Here is an 18,023-nt window from a genome sequence, read left to right as displayed (position 1 = left end):
ATCAGTCTTTCAAGGAAATCAACTTGGTCCACTTTTGAGTTTAGGGTGCTATTTGTTTACTATGAAGGATCAGAGGAAGCTCTCGTATTGAAAGGAGTTAAATATAATTTACAGTGGAAGGAAAACATAAGCATTAAGACCCCAAATTATAACTTTGGGTAGGGATTTATAACATTTAAGCAAAAGGAAGGTTGGGTTCTCTTTTAGCATACACCATGATTAAAATAAAAACTGAAAGCAGTTTTTTATAGATGCAGGCTGTCAGACATTGATGGGAACTGACCAGTCTTATGACTTGCAGAAAGCCAGGGTGATAACCACTGCCTTTGTCCCCAGTGCAAAGCTTTAAAGGAGCTATTGCTGTTGCACTTGCTTAGTTTTAATTTATAACAAGAGTGCCTTATCTGTGTATAATGTGTTCTTGAAAGCTGGTAGTTCATGCTGAAACTATAGATCGGGTTTGCTACAAAGCAAACCAGTTATTTTTAGTGCTTTTGGACTTTTTTTTTCTGCAACTGATCAACATGTCCTTGATGACCTCTTGAGGCTATGCTTAAGATATAAATCATAAAACTCCCATCGATTTTTTTTTTCTTTTTTATGGATTCAGAACTATTCTTTCAAAGGGTCAGTCTTTGTGCTTTTCACATCTTCGCATTCAGAACCAATACCACTCATCTCAAGCCATGTAAATCAGGACTATTTCTCAGCCAGTTTTCTTTTAACTTTTCCTGAGGGTTTCTTTTTTTGTTATCCTTCATTATTTATCACTAATTGTGTAGAATTATATTTATATTAGGTGCTATCTTTTTTTTTGAGGTTTTTCACAATGCAAAATCTGTTTGTCATGAGTGCCGTATAAAGCTGTATTTTATTCTCCTTTCTCCACTTCACTGTACAACCAGTGGAACAAAATTTGGTCTGTAACTCTTACCTCAATGGAAAATTTGAATTTAGTATTAAATAATAGCAGATCAGACTTTGAACACATCAAAAGTATGATCAGTGCTCTGGCTGTTTCTGATCATAGTGTAGTTCCTGACTAATCTTCTGCATAAGAGTCCTGTAAAGTAACAGGCATATTGTAATTACTTCTATTCTAGACCATGAAATTGAGTTCCATAACTTTCTCTCCTCTCCATGCAAATTGCATTTTCTTCTACTTTTGTTCTACTTTGTCCCTTCGCAGTGTGTTTCTTTCAGTCTAGATGTCAATGCCTTTTAAATTTCCTGTTATGATGCAAATAAACCTAAAGCTAAAGCTTTTCCTTCGAAAGGCAGCAGGTTGTAATTAATTGAAGGTTGGTTGGTTGTATGTTGGTTTTAACCTGAGTAAGTTATAGCTGAGTTTTTCTCTTTGAATGATACTTTACATAAATAGTGCCTGACATGGGTGACAAAACTGAATGCACCTTCACCAATTTTGTGGTGAACTCCCACTGAACTGGGAGGAGACGTAGACTGGTCAGAAACAAGAGCCATGGAACCAACTTGGCAGGCTGGGAGACTGGACCAACAAGATTCACAAGGTTTAACCAAGATACACGTGAAGTCTTGCATGTGGGTTGGGAGAATCCTGCGCAACAGTGCAGGCTGGGGTCTGACTGAAATGCATCGCCATATCACCTGCCTGGCAGCGTGTCTTGACAGCAGTGAAGGCATATGTGTCCCAGGCTGCATCAGCAAGAGCACAACCAGCAGATGGAGGGATGTGGGGTTGTCCTGCTTAGCCTAGTGTGTGTTAGACCAAATCTGGAACACAGTCCTGGTCTCCCCAGTTCAGGAGAGGCATGGAAAATTGGAGGGGACCCAGTGGAGAACCACCAAGTTGATCAGAGGTTTGGAGAACTTGAAATAGAAAGAAAGGTTGCTGTAACTGGTTGTGTTGAGCCTAGAGAAGACTCAGGGGGATCTCACTACAGTCTTGCACTACCTACGAGATAGAGAAGACAGAGGCTCTCTTCACAAGGGTACCTAGTGATAAGATGGGGCAAAAGGCATAAGAAGAAAATTCCAACTGGATATAAGAAAAATGCTTCACTGAGATTGAGAACATTATATCAGAGGAGTAGTTGTCTTGAGAAGTGATAGACTCTCCCTCACTGGAAATACTCAACCTTTGGCTTGACAAGGCCCTGGATAACCTAACCTGAGGCCCTACTTTCAATAGTACATTGGACCAGATGATCTCCAGATGTCCCTTTCAGCCTACACCTTTCTAAGAATCTGTTTCAAAATAAACAGCAGTGGATTTAATTAGCTTTTTTTATTAACACATTTACTAAGCGTGGAACTGGTGTGCTCAGGGGCAGATAATTTCAAAAACATTCCACTGACTGGGTATTTGCTTTGCTGGCAAAATCAGTTGTTTATGTCTGATACTGTAAGAATACTAATATACATTTTTATGAACTTTTTGTAATCACACTAGTGAACTTGGTTCCTTTCAGGATTTCAGCTTCATACCACTGGGCTACTGTATGATTTCACGTTTAAATATAGATACAAGGATTAATCTATAGTTGACAACTATCATGTGTGCATAACACAAAGTAAAAAAACATCCTAGTCTTTTTTGTCTTTTTTTTTTTTTTAGGAAAAGGTTCCTGCATATTTGGCAACATCTCCAATACCCACTGAAGACCAGTTTTTTAAAGACACTGACAATCATTTGAAATCAGTTGAAAATGAGAGGACATGTGCAAACTCAGAAATTCTACACTCTGCGGAAACAGAGACTGTATTCACTCCAGGTTCTGTGAAAAAGAAAAAAAGAAGAAGAAAGAAATACAAACAAGATAGCAGGAAGGAAGATCAGATCTCTTCTACTGGGACTGAAGAGATTTTCGAAATGGAAATCAGCTCAGATGATGAAAAAAGTGTTCAACCCCTAAGGTAAACTCTCAGATAGTTGCTGACTGCTTTCACTGTTATTGCTGAACATTTAAAAAGTCACTTGTGCATTTCCTCCATGCAAGCAATGCATAAGTTTTGGTAGGCTCTGGCTGGGCATTTCCTCAAGCAAACAAACAAAATTCCAAACTGATATCTTCCATATCTTTACAGAATCCTTCAGGTTGGGCCATTTTTTTATGAACATGAAATGTAGTTAAGCCCATTCTGGTAAAGAAGTGTTGTCGCGATCTGTTGTGTCACTGAGAAAGTTCCAGTGTAATTTCTCTGATGAGGCAGAGTGATCTTCTGGTGTGTTTGGTAACCTCTACATAAACTGCAGCGTGGAATGCCTGTAGTACACCACATCTGAATTTGACTTCTCTGTAACTTGACTTCTCTTTACTTTGGCAACTTAAAACTACATAAATGTGTTCCTTCACATTAGTAAAGTCAATTCTTTACATGTGTTTAAAAAGGAGGGGAAAAAAAAATTTAGTCCTGTAGTTTGAAGGGGATAAACTATTAGTAAAGTGGAGCTTGTGCTAAAGTGGTAGCACATACTAATAAGCTGAAGAAGTTTACATGAGTAACAGAAAAGATTAAGATAATAGAAGAAAGCTATCAAGCATATAAATCCTTAAAATCTGGGAAAGGCCTATTCACCAGGACTTAGTTTTCAGAGAAAGCTAGCTGTTGTATTGGACAGTATTGTTGTTAAATGTACTACTGTCTGAATCAATTCAAGTTCTGGTCTGGGAATCGCAAGAATGTTTTTGTGTAAGAGAATAAAGTATAACTGAAAAAACTCCTTCAGGGTCTTCAAGGAAGTCTCAAATTTAATAAGTACCAGCCAAAAAGGTTAGTGGAACAGGAAAACATGAATCTGTTGTCACACCTATGTCTAATAAAACACAACAAACAAATCTGGATTTTGGATAGATGTTTTCTAGAACGTCTGTGTTTTTCTTAGTTAATTTACCTTATCTTATTAATCTCATATTTATGTCAATGAATTGTCATTTAGATATTCACTGCTCTGTTTAAGTCTGGAAATTGGCTTTTTGTTTGGTTCGAGATTTTTTCCTTTTTTTCCAGTGTAAGAAAAAGAAGACCTTTGGTCAGTCTTCAGTGTGTGATTATTAAGACAACAATAACTTGTCATTTTGAAAACGTCAAAAATAAAAATAACCATCAGGTACAGGAAGAAAGAAAATATAACCCATGAATCATTTATTCTTTATTCAGTGTATCATTACAAATGGATGAAGCACTTCCCCATGTCATGCTAGTAATGACTGTTTTCATCCAGTGTTTAGAATTCTAATGGCTATTCTGGCAATTATCTTACTTGGACTAGAGATGAATAAAAAATTGCAAGTTTGACCAAAGTGTCAAATGTTTAGTCATAGCTGAACAGACCATGGTCCTTTCGTGAAGGTTACTCTGGTTTTATTTTTTTGTAGCCTTTAGAATGAAAGATTTAAAAAACTTTTTATTTATAACCTACATTTTTTCACATGAGTAAGCAGAAACAACAGTAGAAACATATTATTGGACACAGAACAGTTCATAGTCTGAAAAGAAGATTTTGTAAAAGAATGCTGTTTTCTTGTGAATAGCAAGTAAATGAAGGAGTGAAAAAATACATTGTAGTGGTGGAGGCCCAGAGACAGTAGATTTGTGGCTCTGTGTCTGTTAGTGGAGTTCATTTACTGTCATTTCCGTGGGCTACCAAGGCAGGAAATAAAGTGCTTTGCAATAGGCAGACACTTGTTTTCTTTCCAGCTAAAGATATGGTTGTGAAAGCATTCATAAGATTTCTTTTCAAACCCTATGGGTATGTAAGGTGATACCAGTGGGTTTGTTTTCTTTGGGATTTTGGTGGGTTTATTGTAGTGGTTTGTTTGGGGGGTTTTTGTTTGTTTGTTTGTTTTTAGTTATAAATGTGTGGCTCTGAAAAAAAGGAAGATAAGAAATAGAAACTTAACTGTGATTAGACATAGCTTCAGATTTCAAAGTGAAACTAAGAAAGGAAAAGGGAGGCTGATGTTCTGAGAGGAAGGTCAAAAATTCAGTCACAGGTGCCAGTATGTAATGTCTTATCTAGTTCTATTCTTATGAAGAAGAAAACAAGCTGTTTCCTGTTTCTTGAGGAAAATCTATTTTCAAGTCTTTATCTACTTTTTCTAAAAAATATGTCCTTTGTGTTTTTCAGCTATGATTTAGATATGTTAGTAGTGCTGGATGTGCATAAAATAATACCAGGAGGACTGAGATTACAGTGTGTATAACTCAGAAATAGAGCTCATTGTTTCTCCAGTGCTAAGGGTGTCAAACAGTTAAAGTATTTACCTGTCTCTGAAATCTGTTATATTTATTTAGACTGTGTAAAGTGGATAAGGACAAGAAGTGGCAGCACTGTTTATAAATGTTGCAACATAAATAGCTTAAAATGGATAGTACAACTTGAAGTTATGCATACTGATTTTCCCTTCTTATTTTCAATAATCTTCACCTGCATTTGGATTTTTAACTTGTAGATTTATCCACTTATGGGTTAAATTTGATTTTTGTTTTGATCTTTCGTGTGAACTCTTTTAGACACTAATTTCCAGTGAATAAAATCTGTTCAGTATTACCCATGTGTCATTTTGCCTCCCCTCTCATGTGAAAATATTAAGGGCCTCTCTAATAATTTTTTTTGTATTTACTTAGTTGTTCAATCATACCTTTTCCCTCTTTGGAGATACTTAGGACTGCCTGCAAAGATAACATGAAACATATTTCTGTCACAATTAAAATAGTTTCTGAATTCAAAGGATGTACAGTCTCTGCAGCTCTCATCTTAAGTCAGGATGCATCATCAGGTTTCATAAGAGTACTATTATAGAATAAGAAGTGGAACTACAAAGACATTTTTAGAGTTCAGTATTTACCACAGTCTAGATGTCTTACAAATGAAAGACTTGTGCAAATAAGGTAGATCACTATGACTGCTTAGTGTCTAATGGGCTGTATTGAGTAAGCCTGTAAATTCTAAATATGTATTTGATAATGATGAAATATTTTCTTTTCTCCATCCATAAGAGAAATGAGCATTAGCATTCCAAAACAAATCCAGTCCATCTGTGTTGATAATGAAATAAAAATATTTTTATTTTTTCTTTCATAATAATGGCTTAAAATAATTTCTGTCGCATTTTGCACTCAAATTCCAGGCATATCTTCCTTCTATTCTTATCCACTGTTTAGCTATGATGCCCTTGATCTAAGCTCAAAACAAGTTAGTTGTATTGTGAGAATAGCTATTTATTCAGTTAAATTCAGAAAGCTGTAAAAAGATCAGGAGTCTTTATGATGGTAACATTTAAAAGAGAGCACTGTGTAAAATACAGTGCATGACTGCTCAACGGGTCTTAATGTTGATTGGTTTTGGGTCTTTGTAGATATTTAAGTAGACTTCCCAGTGCACTGTTCAGAAAAGTACAATATTTCTATCTACTTGTTGTAGTTGATGTTAATTTGTAAACTGTTGGATAAATCATGAGACTGGTACCTACCCCTGATTTCCTACTGGTTTTAGTTTATGAAATGTGCATTGTCAAAACTACCACCTTTGTTTAACTTTTCCAGTGATTGTAAGATTCACATAGTAAAGGCTATGTGTAAAAATTTATGTTTGTGTTGTGGTAATATTATCTGTCTGTGTAGAGTAATATCCCTTATCATTACTCATATAGCATAATATCATTTCTGCTATTGTGATTTCTTCAGTATTAACTTACAGGAGTAGTAGATTTTAAAGTTGCAATATTTTCAAGTAATAATAGTTTTTAAATAAATTTTAAGTTATATAAAGGTGTTTTGCAAACAATAAATCCCTTTAAGCTATACACTGATTTCTTTGAATCTTGGATTTTTAATAACATATATGATATGTAACTTTTTAAACTGAATTAGTAATGCAGATTTTTTATTGCTGACTTATTGTCTTATGTATCTCGGCAGAGGGTCCTCAAATTCATCACCAAAGGGTGAAGAGCAAAAAGAGTCTTTGATTTACCACTCGAAGGACCATTACCCCTTATCTGATGGAGACTGGTCCCCTCTGGAGAAGTAAGTAATTTTATAATGTCATCATACATATAACGATATATAATTATTAAAAAAAAATAATCACTGTGCCTTTTTATTAATTTTCCCCTTTGACCTATAAAACTATTAAAGTTGACTTTTATGATATCAAATGACTTTTATGATATCAAATGCAGCATTTGATACTCATTTGAAACTTCGGGAACTTTCCTCTCTACTCAATGTATTAAAAAAGGTTGTCTTTATTTTATCATTCCCTCTCCAATGAAAAAGAACCCTTTCTTATTAAAATTCACTATTAAAGAAAGAAAATAAAGTTAATAAGATTTCCTTTGGTGGAGAAAGGTATGGAAAACAAGTATGATCCGTATGATCGAGCGATACTTGATATGCCAGAAATCAGAAGTGTTGAGTGTTTAAGGTACATTTTGCTGTGTGAAGTAGTCCAAATTGCTCAAGGTACAACTAGATCCTAAACTTGAATCATATTCCATTTCAGAACAGAGGATTAGCTAGATTCTGGAGTTCTGATATCCTTGATTATCCAGAGATACAAAAATCAGCATCAGTGGACCGTAGAATCTTACAAGTGGCATAATACAACTCACCAGCTCAGTTTTCACTGTGACCAGGACCTTTCTGTTTGTACACTCAAGTACACTCTTCAATTTCTGATGTTCATGCCACTATATTCCTGTTGTGTTCAGTTTGTAGATTTTTCAAGGCTCACCCTTCGGATTTCACAACTCTTTAACATCAATATCTATTTGCATAAGAAAGCATTCTGTCCATATGTGGTAGTACTTGAGGTAAATTTTCTATCTTTTGTGAATATTGGACATACAGGAAGGAGCATCCATTTAGCACATAGCATGCAAAGTAGTATCTTGATTCATCTGAACTCTTCAGTAAATGTCTAGTTCTACTGCTTTTCAGCTTGATGCATTCACAAGGTCAGTGAGGATTACTGGTCAGCCTTCTCTGATATCCAGCATTGCTTGTTAGCTGCTCAGTACTCAGTTACCTGTTCTTCTGCATCAATTGAGGGTAGTGCAGAATAGAAGAGATCAACCTTCAGAAAATACTTTTTGAAGTGCATAGTCTCTGCTTCAGGTGTTTCCAGGGCTGTGGCATCACTGGAGTCTGAATGTACCACCCCATACTTGGTGCCTGCATGTTCCCCCAGTGCATAGCTTGTTAATGAACAGAAGCAGTTGGACAGGAAATCCCATTATCATTCCTTTTTGTTTTGGGTTGACAACCACATCCTCAATTATACTTAATGAGATGTAGTCTTCTCATATGTTCCCCAAAGATTTGTGGTTTATGACTGAAAAGAAGTCACCGTGTTTGACCCTAAGGATTGACATGGTATTGTATGGATTATATCACCTAGATAATTGTAGCATAGAGGCTGATACTCGTTTTCGGTTTATAAAACTCTTAGCTAACATAGACTAGCAGGCTATATCTGGGAGAGATGATTCATACATCTCTTCTTGTTGACATATTTAGAGGTTAATCTGCTCTAACAACTTGTTTATGCATCATGTGAGATATACCTAAGGTCTTTATAATTTTGGGGGATTTTTTAACAGAAAACTACCCAGTAGAGATTGCAGTGTAACAGAAAAATTAGCAATTTTCCTTTCCCTCTTTGAGATGGGGGTTGGGCACAAATTGGCGCATGAGCCATCTAGGAGAAGAGAAATTTTGCATTAAATTATTTCTCCTAAACCATCAAAGTAGGATTTTATAATGTAGCTATCGTACAGTGAGAGAGAATTGGGAGGTTTTAACAACCTCCTTTATGGAGATCTGAAAAAGCTAACTGACTTGTAATTGAGGTTAGTTGTTTTCAGGGATCTCAGGGAAGATAATAGCTTAAGTCTTTTCCATGAGAACACTTCTGTTTGTCCTACTCACTATAATAAAATAAAAAGCATAACCATTAACTATTTAATATGTGATACCATCAATGTTCTTCCTGTTTTAACAAGTAATGTTACCATGACTAGGTCACTATTACAAGCTTGGGCCTTTTGGCTAAAGACTTCTGCCTGAGAATGACAATGGAAAACTTATGCTTTGGGGGAAGTGGAACAGACTTAGGGTCCCAAAGCCCTGAAGTATTTAGTCTTTTGCACTGAATACTACTGAATATTAAGAATTAAGCTTAGAAACAGGTTAATATTCTGCATGCCTTCCAGTTGACTTGTGATGTTGGGATGTGGGAAAAATTAGTTCATATTCTTCCTGAAAACAAATATGTACATGTGTTTTCATCAGTGTGTTACTTTAAACAGGCCCTTCTAACAGTACAGAAAACGTCATTTCTGTAGGACTTTGTTAAAGAAGAACTGAGGGGGGAAATATCTAAATGGTTTTCTTTCTGTGTCCCTGAGTACTGGAGGCTGGAAGTTGACTGTGAGGTGATGAATTGCCACTGTAGATACGTTTAAATGTCCTGTTCTCTTGGATTTTGTGATGTCCTCTTAGAGCAATGTGAGGAATTCTTACTGTCTGGATTGTGATCTGATCTGAATAGTGTCTATTTTTGCAGTCTGAACTGTGATCACAGTTTATTCCTGTATGATACTGTAAAACCTGAGTTTCATAGACCTCCAGAAAGTTTCAGATATGGTGTACTGCATTAGGTAACTAATCTTTGCAGGATTTTTGTAAGGAAAAAAAAAAATCCATAAATTAAATACCTGTAGGGGGTTACTGTAAAATTTTTAGTATTAAATCATTGAACAGCCTCAAAAGTTCATTTGGCCCCACCTTTCATGGAGAGAGAGTCTCAATGAGATGGTGTAGCACCCTGACACATCACAAATTGCAAACCTCCTATGATGGGGACCACTTTCCTGGGAAGATTGTTCCAGTGGTTGATTGTTCTCACCGTAAAACAATCCATTCTTATATCAAGGTGAAATCTCTCTGGGTGGAACAAGTGCAAAGACAAGTGCAAAATACTGTACTGGGATAACATAACTAAAGAACCCAGTACAGGCTGGGATCTGTGTAGATGGGGAGCAGCCTTGCTGACCTGGGGGCCCTTTACACTACAAGCTGAACACAGGTCAGCAGAGCATGGCTGCAGCAACAAAGTCAAATTGGATCCTGTGCTACATCCACAAGGGCATTACTGGCAGAGGCAGAGATGTGATTATCCCTCACCACTCAGTGCTTGTCAGACCACACATGGAGTACTGTGTCCAGTTGTGGTCCCTACAATTTAAATTAAAATATTGACCTTTATATATATATATAATATATATACTATATATATATATATAAATCCTGACCATAATATGTTAATGAACATCAAAGTATAAAAAGAACAGCAGTTCAGTAATGTGAAGTATACTTGTCCGGTTCAAGAAAGGGCAGACTTGGACCTGTAAAATAATAAGAGAAAAATGATTTTGAAATCACTCCTTTATAGCATTTTGTAGAGAGTTCTTCTGGCTTAAATGTAATTTTGGCTAAAGTAAATTTCATAAGTCTGTTTCTGATTTGCGTATAATAATCACTGTAGGAAAAATAGGATGGATTCTAAAAGGTCATGTAGTGCAAACACATCTGAAGGAAGTTTTCAAGTAATCTTTCCCTATCCTAAGTTATCTTCTTAATGTTTTTTTCCCTGCATTGGGAATTGATGTTGTTTCATGCATTTGTCTTTTATTACTCAGTTCTTGGCATAGCAAGGTGAAATACTATATTTTTACAAAGGTGAGGAACTTTTAAGCTAACTTCTCTCTTTCTTTTAGATAAACTTTTTTTGTTTTACTCTTGTTTTGTTTGTAAAATGGAACATGGACTGAGAGGAGAGCTATATCTGCACTGCAGATATAGTGGAGGAATCTGTTTAGTGTGATCACTATGTAAGTCCTTTAATGTGATTTTGGTTTTAACCTAATTTCTCACTGTCTGAAAACCCTGCTGGGCTTCTTGCCATGTTGCCAAATAATTGAAGCTCTGTTAAGCTGTTGAAAACTCCACCAACAGTAGCTGCACAACAAATGCATTTTAAACACTGTAGCTTTCTTTTTTCTTTTTTTCTTTTCTTTTTTTTTTTTTTTTTAATTCTTGTTGATTTGCTAGCCCTTTCTCTGAGCAAGTCTGCCCTAAAAGCGATTCAGAACTGGAAGTTAAGCCTGCTGAGAGCTTGCTGAGATCTGAATCTCACATGGAATGGACATGGGGAGGATTCCCAGAATCAACCAAGGTAAATTTATTTATTGTCTCTAACTTTAGCGAACTGAGTTTTGGCTTGTCTAAAATTGTGTCCTAGGAGAGGATTGGAAATCTGCTGCTGTTCTTTAGAATGATTCAGCTGAAATGGGAAAGTAGCACCCCCTCGTGGCTGGCAGAGGTTTGGCTTCGTTGAGTTCAAAAGCTGCTCAGTAAGGTTATTCCAGAAAACCTAGCCCTAAAAGTCTGAGTTTTTTGAATTTTTAGTTAGAAACTGAAGGGAAAAACTTTAGAAAATAATTTCCTTTATTGTCGAGTAAGTTCTAGTACATTCCAGAAGAACTGTAGCCTTGGTAGAGTAAATGTGGTATCTTAACAGGGCAGCTGGTAACAGAAACCCTGATATGTCCACATTTACGCTTTTTTCTTGCTATAGTTTGGTCAAGTCAGCACTTCCTCTATGCCAGTTTCTATGCTGAACTTGTAAATAAACTAGTATGAAACTTCTATTGCAGGGAACTTTGCTAATACGGTGGGACAGGTTTTATCTTGCTAAAATATGTATTTAAATTCTTTTTTGGATTACCTGTGACCAGGACTTGTACCATGAATACAAGTTTAATGTTTAGAATAGAATAAAACAAACAGGAAAAGTGAAAGGATTGACTAGACTTTTGTTTTTCAGATAAGCAAGAAAGAGAAACTGGAACATTGCAAGACAGCTACCATTACTCCATCAGAGAAGACTCATTTTAGGGTCATCCTCAGCTCTGATGAAGTTGAAGATGATGATGATGTGAAAGATTCTGTCTGTACAGTACTGAAACCTGAGCCAAGAAGTCATCCTCTGCTTCAGCAGATGGATGTTAAAGATTCTCTTGCTTCTGCAATCGTAGAACCGCAAGTTGCTTTGCCATTAGATGCTGATCATCATTCCAGAATGTTGGTGGACCCTTTACCAGAAACCAAACCAACAGCAAAAACTGACTCTCCTTCAAAAAAGAAAGGTATGTAATAAAGCTGTTGATTTCTGCCTTCTGTCTGATGTACCAATTTTGAGACCATAGTGGAAAAAGTAGAAATGGGCCTTTTCAATTTTTTGTATTTAAATCTTAACTGACTAAAACTATCATTAAACTCTTGAATTTATAAATTATACAAATAAGTCTGAATATACCCCAATTACATATGTATTTAATGTGTCTGGTTAGCTTCATATTGGCAATCTTAATTGTTAAAATTAACAGGGGTGCACAAGCGAAGCCATCATCAAGGACCTGATGATATTTACTTGGATGACCTAAAGGCTTTGGAACCTGAAGTTGCAGCACTTTACTTTCCCAAAAGGTAATTTTGAACTAAAATTCAGTGGATCTAGGGTGATATTGCAGTTGCATTACATGAGTTATTACACGTATTATTTATGTGCCAGTTCTGATAACAGGACTTGGACTCCAGGTTTCTAGGCTTTTATGGAGTAACTGGTACTGATCTCATTGGGAAAATCTATTTCTAGTTTGAGAAACGTGTTGGAAGATCACACAGGAGATCACTACTGAGAGTTTTCATCTTTGTGGAACCTGTACGTTCTGCAAACAGAGAGGGGAGTAAATTTAAACTACACACTCCATTTAAACACCACTCCAGTGCTGTTTTGCCACATTACTAGCTCTAGAGAAGCAGACATGTGTTTATATTTTACATGCCCTGTACATCCTTTCCAACTTTTTAATATCAAAAAAGACCAACAAAAATCCCACTGCATTTTCATGCAAGGCAGCTGTCTCAAAATTCACTCGCTGGCTTTTTCTGAAGAATTTGAAACATTTTTATACTCCTAAAATATTCTGCAAAATAATAACTGTCTAGGAAGACCTTTATAAAAATATAGCTTAATAAGAAAGAAGTGTCTATTGGTTTCTGTTAAAACTAGAGTAGTAAACTTTTCAGTACTTCAGTTCAAACTAATAACTTTAACCTTAGATGACAGTGTGATTTTTTTTTTTTTTTATGTCACCTTTCTTTTCTATTGTACTTTTTCCAAACACACGCAGTGTTTTGAAAACATAAAGTGGTGTCCTTTTGGGTTTTTTTATTCTTATTCTACAGCTTTCTGGTAAAGATTGAGGAGCACGGTATTGTTCTGCAGAATTAGAATGCAGAGGATATTTTCTTCATTTAAATCCAATTTTATTGTAGACAAGAGAAATGCAATTATTTCCCAATTTAGGTGAATGTTAGGAGAACTGGAAACTGTCAGTCTGCTAGTATTATGAGGGGTTGATGGGGATATTTGTATTTGGTTTTTTGTTTGGCTGGTTTTAAATTTATATTGTAAAATTATGTAGAAATGCAACAGCAAGTTTGTTTGTTGTTGTTTTTTGAGTGATTATATAATGTGTTCTGTACATTATTTTTTTTTTAAAGTAAAATACTTTTCACTTTCCTTTAGTGATTCTGATCCTGGCTTCAGGCAGTGGACAGAGTCAGATACCCTTTCTGGTTCCCAGTCACCCCAGTCAGTTGGAAGTGCTGCTGCTGATAGTGGTACAGAGTGCATGTCTGATTCTGCTATGGACTTGCCTGATGTCACACTGTCACTTTGTGGAGGTCTCAATGAAAATGGGGAGATTTCTAAAGGTACATGAAAGACTTAAAACATAAAGAGTAATAGAGCTCAGGCAGCTAAATCTGAATGCTCTGATTTCCTCCTTACAAAACTTGGCTTATTACTATGCTCATGTCAAGAAAGGAGGATGGATAATCTTTCATTTTTCTAAACTTCGAAAGCATTTGCCAAGCAGAGATAGCAGAATTTAACCTCAAATTAATCAAGAGCACTTGATGTCTTGAGAAGCTTTCAGTATCCTTTTTTGCACTACATGTTGTTTATCTGACCAATCAGCATGATTTCTGGCTGCAATTACTTCCTTAGTCCTATATAAATCTTCAAAACTCATATTTTTTCCAATTACCTGATTTTTATTTTTTTTTTTAGTTTTCTTAAACGATTTTAAAAGAAAACAACTTTAACTGTTGTGTTGGACTATCTCTTTGCCTGCATTTTTTTTCCTGTCCTAATTTTTTGACAACCTTTAGATTTTTACCAGCTGATTCTTCTCCCCTAATGCTCTAGTTTATTTAATGTTGAAGTTGTATGTATTTTTGAGGGAGCTCTTGTGACCCCATAATCTTTATGAACATGTACTACAGTGCTTTTAGTATTATGTTTTTAATGGTCTAATGCATAAAGTGAAATTTAAATGATCATTAATATAAAGACTCAGAACACTCAGTACTCTTGGTAACATGGTAGTAGAAATATTGGATTTGATTTGAGAAAATTGTCTTGCTTGCAGGGGTCTTATGCTAAATCGTGGGTTTCTGCAAACATGTATAGAAACTAGTCATGAAAATGCTATTAGTTAGTGATAGTAGTAGTTTTTCAAACCTGAAAAGCAGACAACATCCTTCACCTCCCCTTTTTGTGTATTATCTAGGCCCCTTACCATGCCATTATAATTTTTGAAGAAAACTTGCTTAGACAAGCATGGCTCCCTTTTCCCAACCTGCAAACTGAATTAGTGTCCGCCTCCTCCTTATCCTCCCTTTTCTAATTTCTTAATGCTCGTTACTGTGACTGTTGGAGTGGTGCAAGGCTTCCCCTGTAAGGGAGGAGGCAGTCACAAGACCCTTGACAGGTAGGCCATATTAGCATATCTTCAGTGTTATTGCAAGATGAGCAAAGACTCTGAGATGACAGACAAGGTTTTCCTAGACATAAACTAATCAGACGTCTTGGGATTTTATATTATTAATTTAAATCTCTTTCTGTTGCAGAAAAATTCATGGAACATATTATTACTTATCATGAATTTGCTGAAAACCCTGGACTCATTGACAATCCTAATTTGGTAATACGGATTTATAACAGGTAAATTCTCTGTATCATGTAACTAGGCCATAGAAGATCTCATTTCAAACCTGCTCTTTAAAGTGAGCACACTTTTCAGCTTCCACTGCAGTTTGTGTTATTGATGAATCTGTTTCTCAGTCTCAAAGAGAGATACTTGGAACCGAAGATTTGCATTAAATTTAGCTTTAGCCAGAGTGAGATTTTTTTCTGCAATTTCCACTGATGTTGAATTGTGTATATTAAAATGACTCTACTTGCACAAAACTGTAATACTAGTGGTTGGCAGCAAATATATATATTTTCATCAGTGAAAGGGCAAGTTTTCATGCTGATATGTATTGACTTGTAGTCAGATTTTGTAATATCAATAACATGTTTTAAAACAGGTATTATAACTGGGCGTTGGCTGCTCCGATGATTCTGAGTTTGCAGGTGTTTCAGAAGAGTTTGCCTAAGGTAAATAGATAAACTTATACTTTCCTTTAAAATTTTGTGTGTAGTAATACATGATTATCTCTTTGTTTTTCTATACAAATTAAAACCATGTCTAATTTTTCAGGCTACTGTTGAGTCTTGGGTCAAAGAAAAGATGCCAAAGAAGTCTGGAAGGTGGTGGTTCTGGCGCAAGAGAGAAAGCATGACTAAACAGGTAACTTGAGACCTATTTTGTTTTTGGTTGTTTTTTTTTTTGAGCCGTAAAAAGATAAAAAGACTGTAATTTGTCAGAAGTGCCTCTGAACTGCTTGTATAGCTCAGTGTCACTGATTGCCAGAAGAGAGTTACTCAGTGTTGCTGTAGCTGTAGCTGCATCTGTTTATTTAGCCTTAAATACTGCATTAATATTTGGTGTTACTAGTTACTTCTATCTCGTATTGGCCTTTTTAGCCACCAACGCACTTGCAACAAACGTGGGTAGAGCCCTTCCCAAATCTTCATTCGCGAAGCCCAGCCATGATGATGATGACTAGTTACTTCAACAAAATTTATTGTATTCAGCTGTTGCACAATGTTCTCAAAATTCTTTCTTCTAAGCCATAAACAGTAGTCAGAGCTACACTTCAGACACTACAGTATGTTTTAGGAATGTGCACACCAATAAATAAGTAGGTGCTGTGCTGCATCACAGATTTTATGCTGAAACACACCATTTTAAAGTAAATTATGCTTTCTAAACCTTGAGTACGGACCTTAAATTTACTTCCCCACGAAAACGTGAATTTTATAAACTTAGAGGTTGACGACTCCCTTAATGCTGAATAACTCATGTTAAAGTAGCAGTTCTCAATTTTTGACGCACAGAGTTTTGTTTCATGAAATAATAAAAAGCTTTAATGGATCATTTCTTCATAAGCATCTCTGTTAAATAATTTGCAGAATGAGCGATTCTGAGACTTAATATACTTTATGTACTATATTAGTAGCTGTTTGCTTAAAACTACGAATTCAGTCAGATCAGTTTAAAATGTCAATATATTCTTTATTATCATGTTTCTTTAGATACCAGAGGCAAAAGAGGGGAAAACTGAGACGCAAAGAGCAAATGAACTGCCAGCAACTATAAAAGAGCAAGTTAATAGCAGGTGTGTTCCTGTCTGAAGACTTATTTTGTGGACTGAATAGTGTCTTCTTTTTTTATTTTATTTTTCTTTTTTTGAACAAAGAATTCAGTAGGAATGTACTGTGGGAAGAAACATTTTCCTGTAAGCTACTGAAGAGGAACCATATGTGTTTGGCAAACAATTCAACAGAAAAATGTGACAGCAAACATTATAGGAACTACAGACACACTACAATTATTTCCTAAATCTCACTGTGTTTACTTCTTAAATCATAACATAACTGACAGAACAAAAACATACTTGGTAACCTTTAGCAATGGGACACTGCTCTGTAAATATAGTGGTATTGTTTCTGTGATGCTGTTTTCTTTTTTTCTTTTGTGAAAGCCTAATATTGTATAAATAATTTAAACTATGTGGAATTTTTTGTAACATTAAATAATTGAAACAATAAAATAGCATTAATTACAGTGCACAAGTTGCCCAAGATTGTGGTAGACAACTATCAGTGCTTAGCACAAAACTGTCCCACTCTAGGTAACTTATTACGCATATTCATATTTTCCCATGATTTTACAAAGATACTTGTAAGTGTTGGTGTCTTAAAGATTAAAAAATTTAATATATTGTGATTTAATACTTCAGAGAAACTAAATACTGCTTTTAATCTTGAAATCTCTAATGAGCAGGAAAGTAAGTCTGTGAATAACCTTAAAAGGTGAGCTACTCCACTAACTTATCACCCACAGTTTAATTTACATAGAAACTGTGGCAGCTTTTTTTTAAAAACAAAGCACTGTTATCCATTCAGTGTCCCTTTTCACCCGCACTTTGCCTAATGCATCAACACAGCATCAGTGACCACTTGACACTATGTCTTTACTAAACCCGTCATGTGTGCAGTCAACTAGGAGTAGTAATGTTTAGAGCTCTACTGGTACTGGCACTACAAGTCTTACTTGCTTACTGGCATATGTTGGCTTTATCTGGGCATTCACTAGACCTTGGACTTTGTTTATCCGTGCTCTCAGGTAGTAGCAAATCGTCAACATTAGCAGAAATTAATCTTGCATAATAACCTTACTCTGTTAAAGAAGCATTTTCTGTAGCTTACATGTATTCTGGTTGGTGCCCTGTTAGACCTCCAGAAGATGATTCTTCTAGTGATGAAGCATCACAGGAGTTGAAGGAATCTCTAAAAATGGATTCTACCCCAGCAGAGCATCCACCCCATGGGAACGTTCCATCTTATAAGAAATCACTTAGACTGTCTTCGGACCAAATAGTAAGTGACACACCTTTCTTGTACATAGGATGCTCCCTAATTCCACTCTGATTCTAAGAGTTGAACTTTTTTC

General features: G+C 35.7%; 1 protein-coding gene across 2 annotated transcripts in view; it reads left to right on the top strand.

Annotated features, from left to right (window-relative positions):
• LPIN2 (lipin 2) overlaps positions 1–18,023 on the top strand; it is a 45,212-nt gene that overhangs the window by 17,271 nt on the left and 9,918 nt on the right. For both annotated transcript variants that reach the window (XM_027650888.1, XM_027650887.1), the window contains exons 4-14: positions 2,597–2,895; positions 6,904–7,011; positions 11,101–11,224; positions 11,876–12,197; positions 12,438–12,537; positions 13,643–13,830; positions 15,031–15,124; positions 15,493–15,562; positions 15,666–15,755; positions 16,604–16,686; positions 17,806–17,950. In XM_027650888.1, coding sequence (XP_027506689.1) covers positions 2,597–2,895; positions 6,904–7,011; positions 11,101–11,224; positions 11,876–12,197; positions 12,438–12,537; positions 13,643–13,830; positions 15,031–15,124; positions 15,493–15,562; positions 15,666–15,755; positions 16,604–16,686; positions 17,806–17,950 — 1,623 coding nt within the window. The remainder of the gene's footprint in view (positions 1–2,596; positions 2,896–6,903; positions 7,012–11,100; positions 11,225–11,875; positions 12,198–12,437; positions 12,538–13,642; positions 13,831–15,030; positions 15,125–15,492; positions 15,563–15,665; positions 15,756–16,603; positions 16,687–17,805; positions 17,951–18,023) is intronic.

This window comes from Corapipo altera, unplaced genomic scaffold (assembly GCF_003945725.1).
Source record: "Corapipo altera isolate COAL_440 unplaced genomic scaffold, ASM394572v1 24, whole genome shotgun sequence".
NCBI classification, from domain to species: Eukaryota; Metazoa; Chordata; class Aves; order Passeriformes; family Pipridae; genus Corapipo; species Corapipo altera.
Note: the sequence above shows the minus strand (reverse complement) of the source record. Positions and strands in the feature narration are given on the sequence as shown.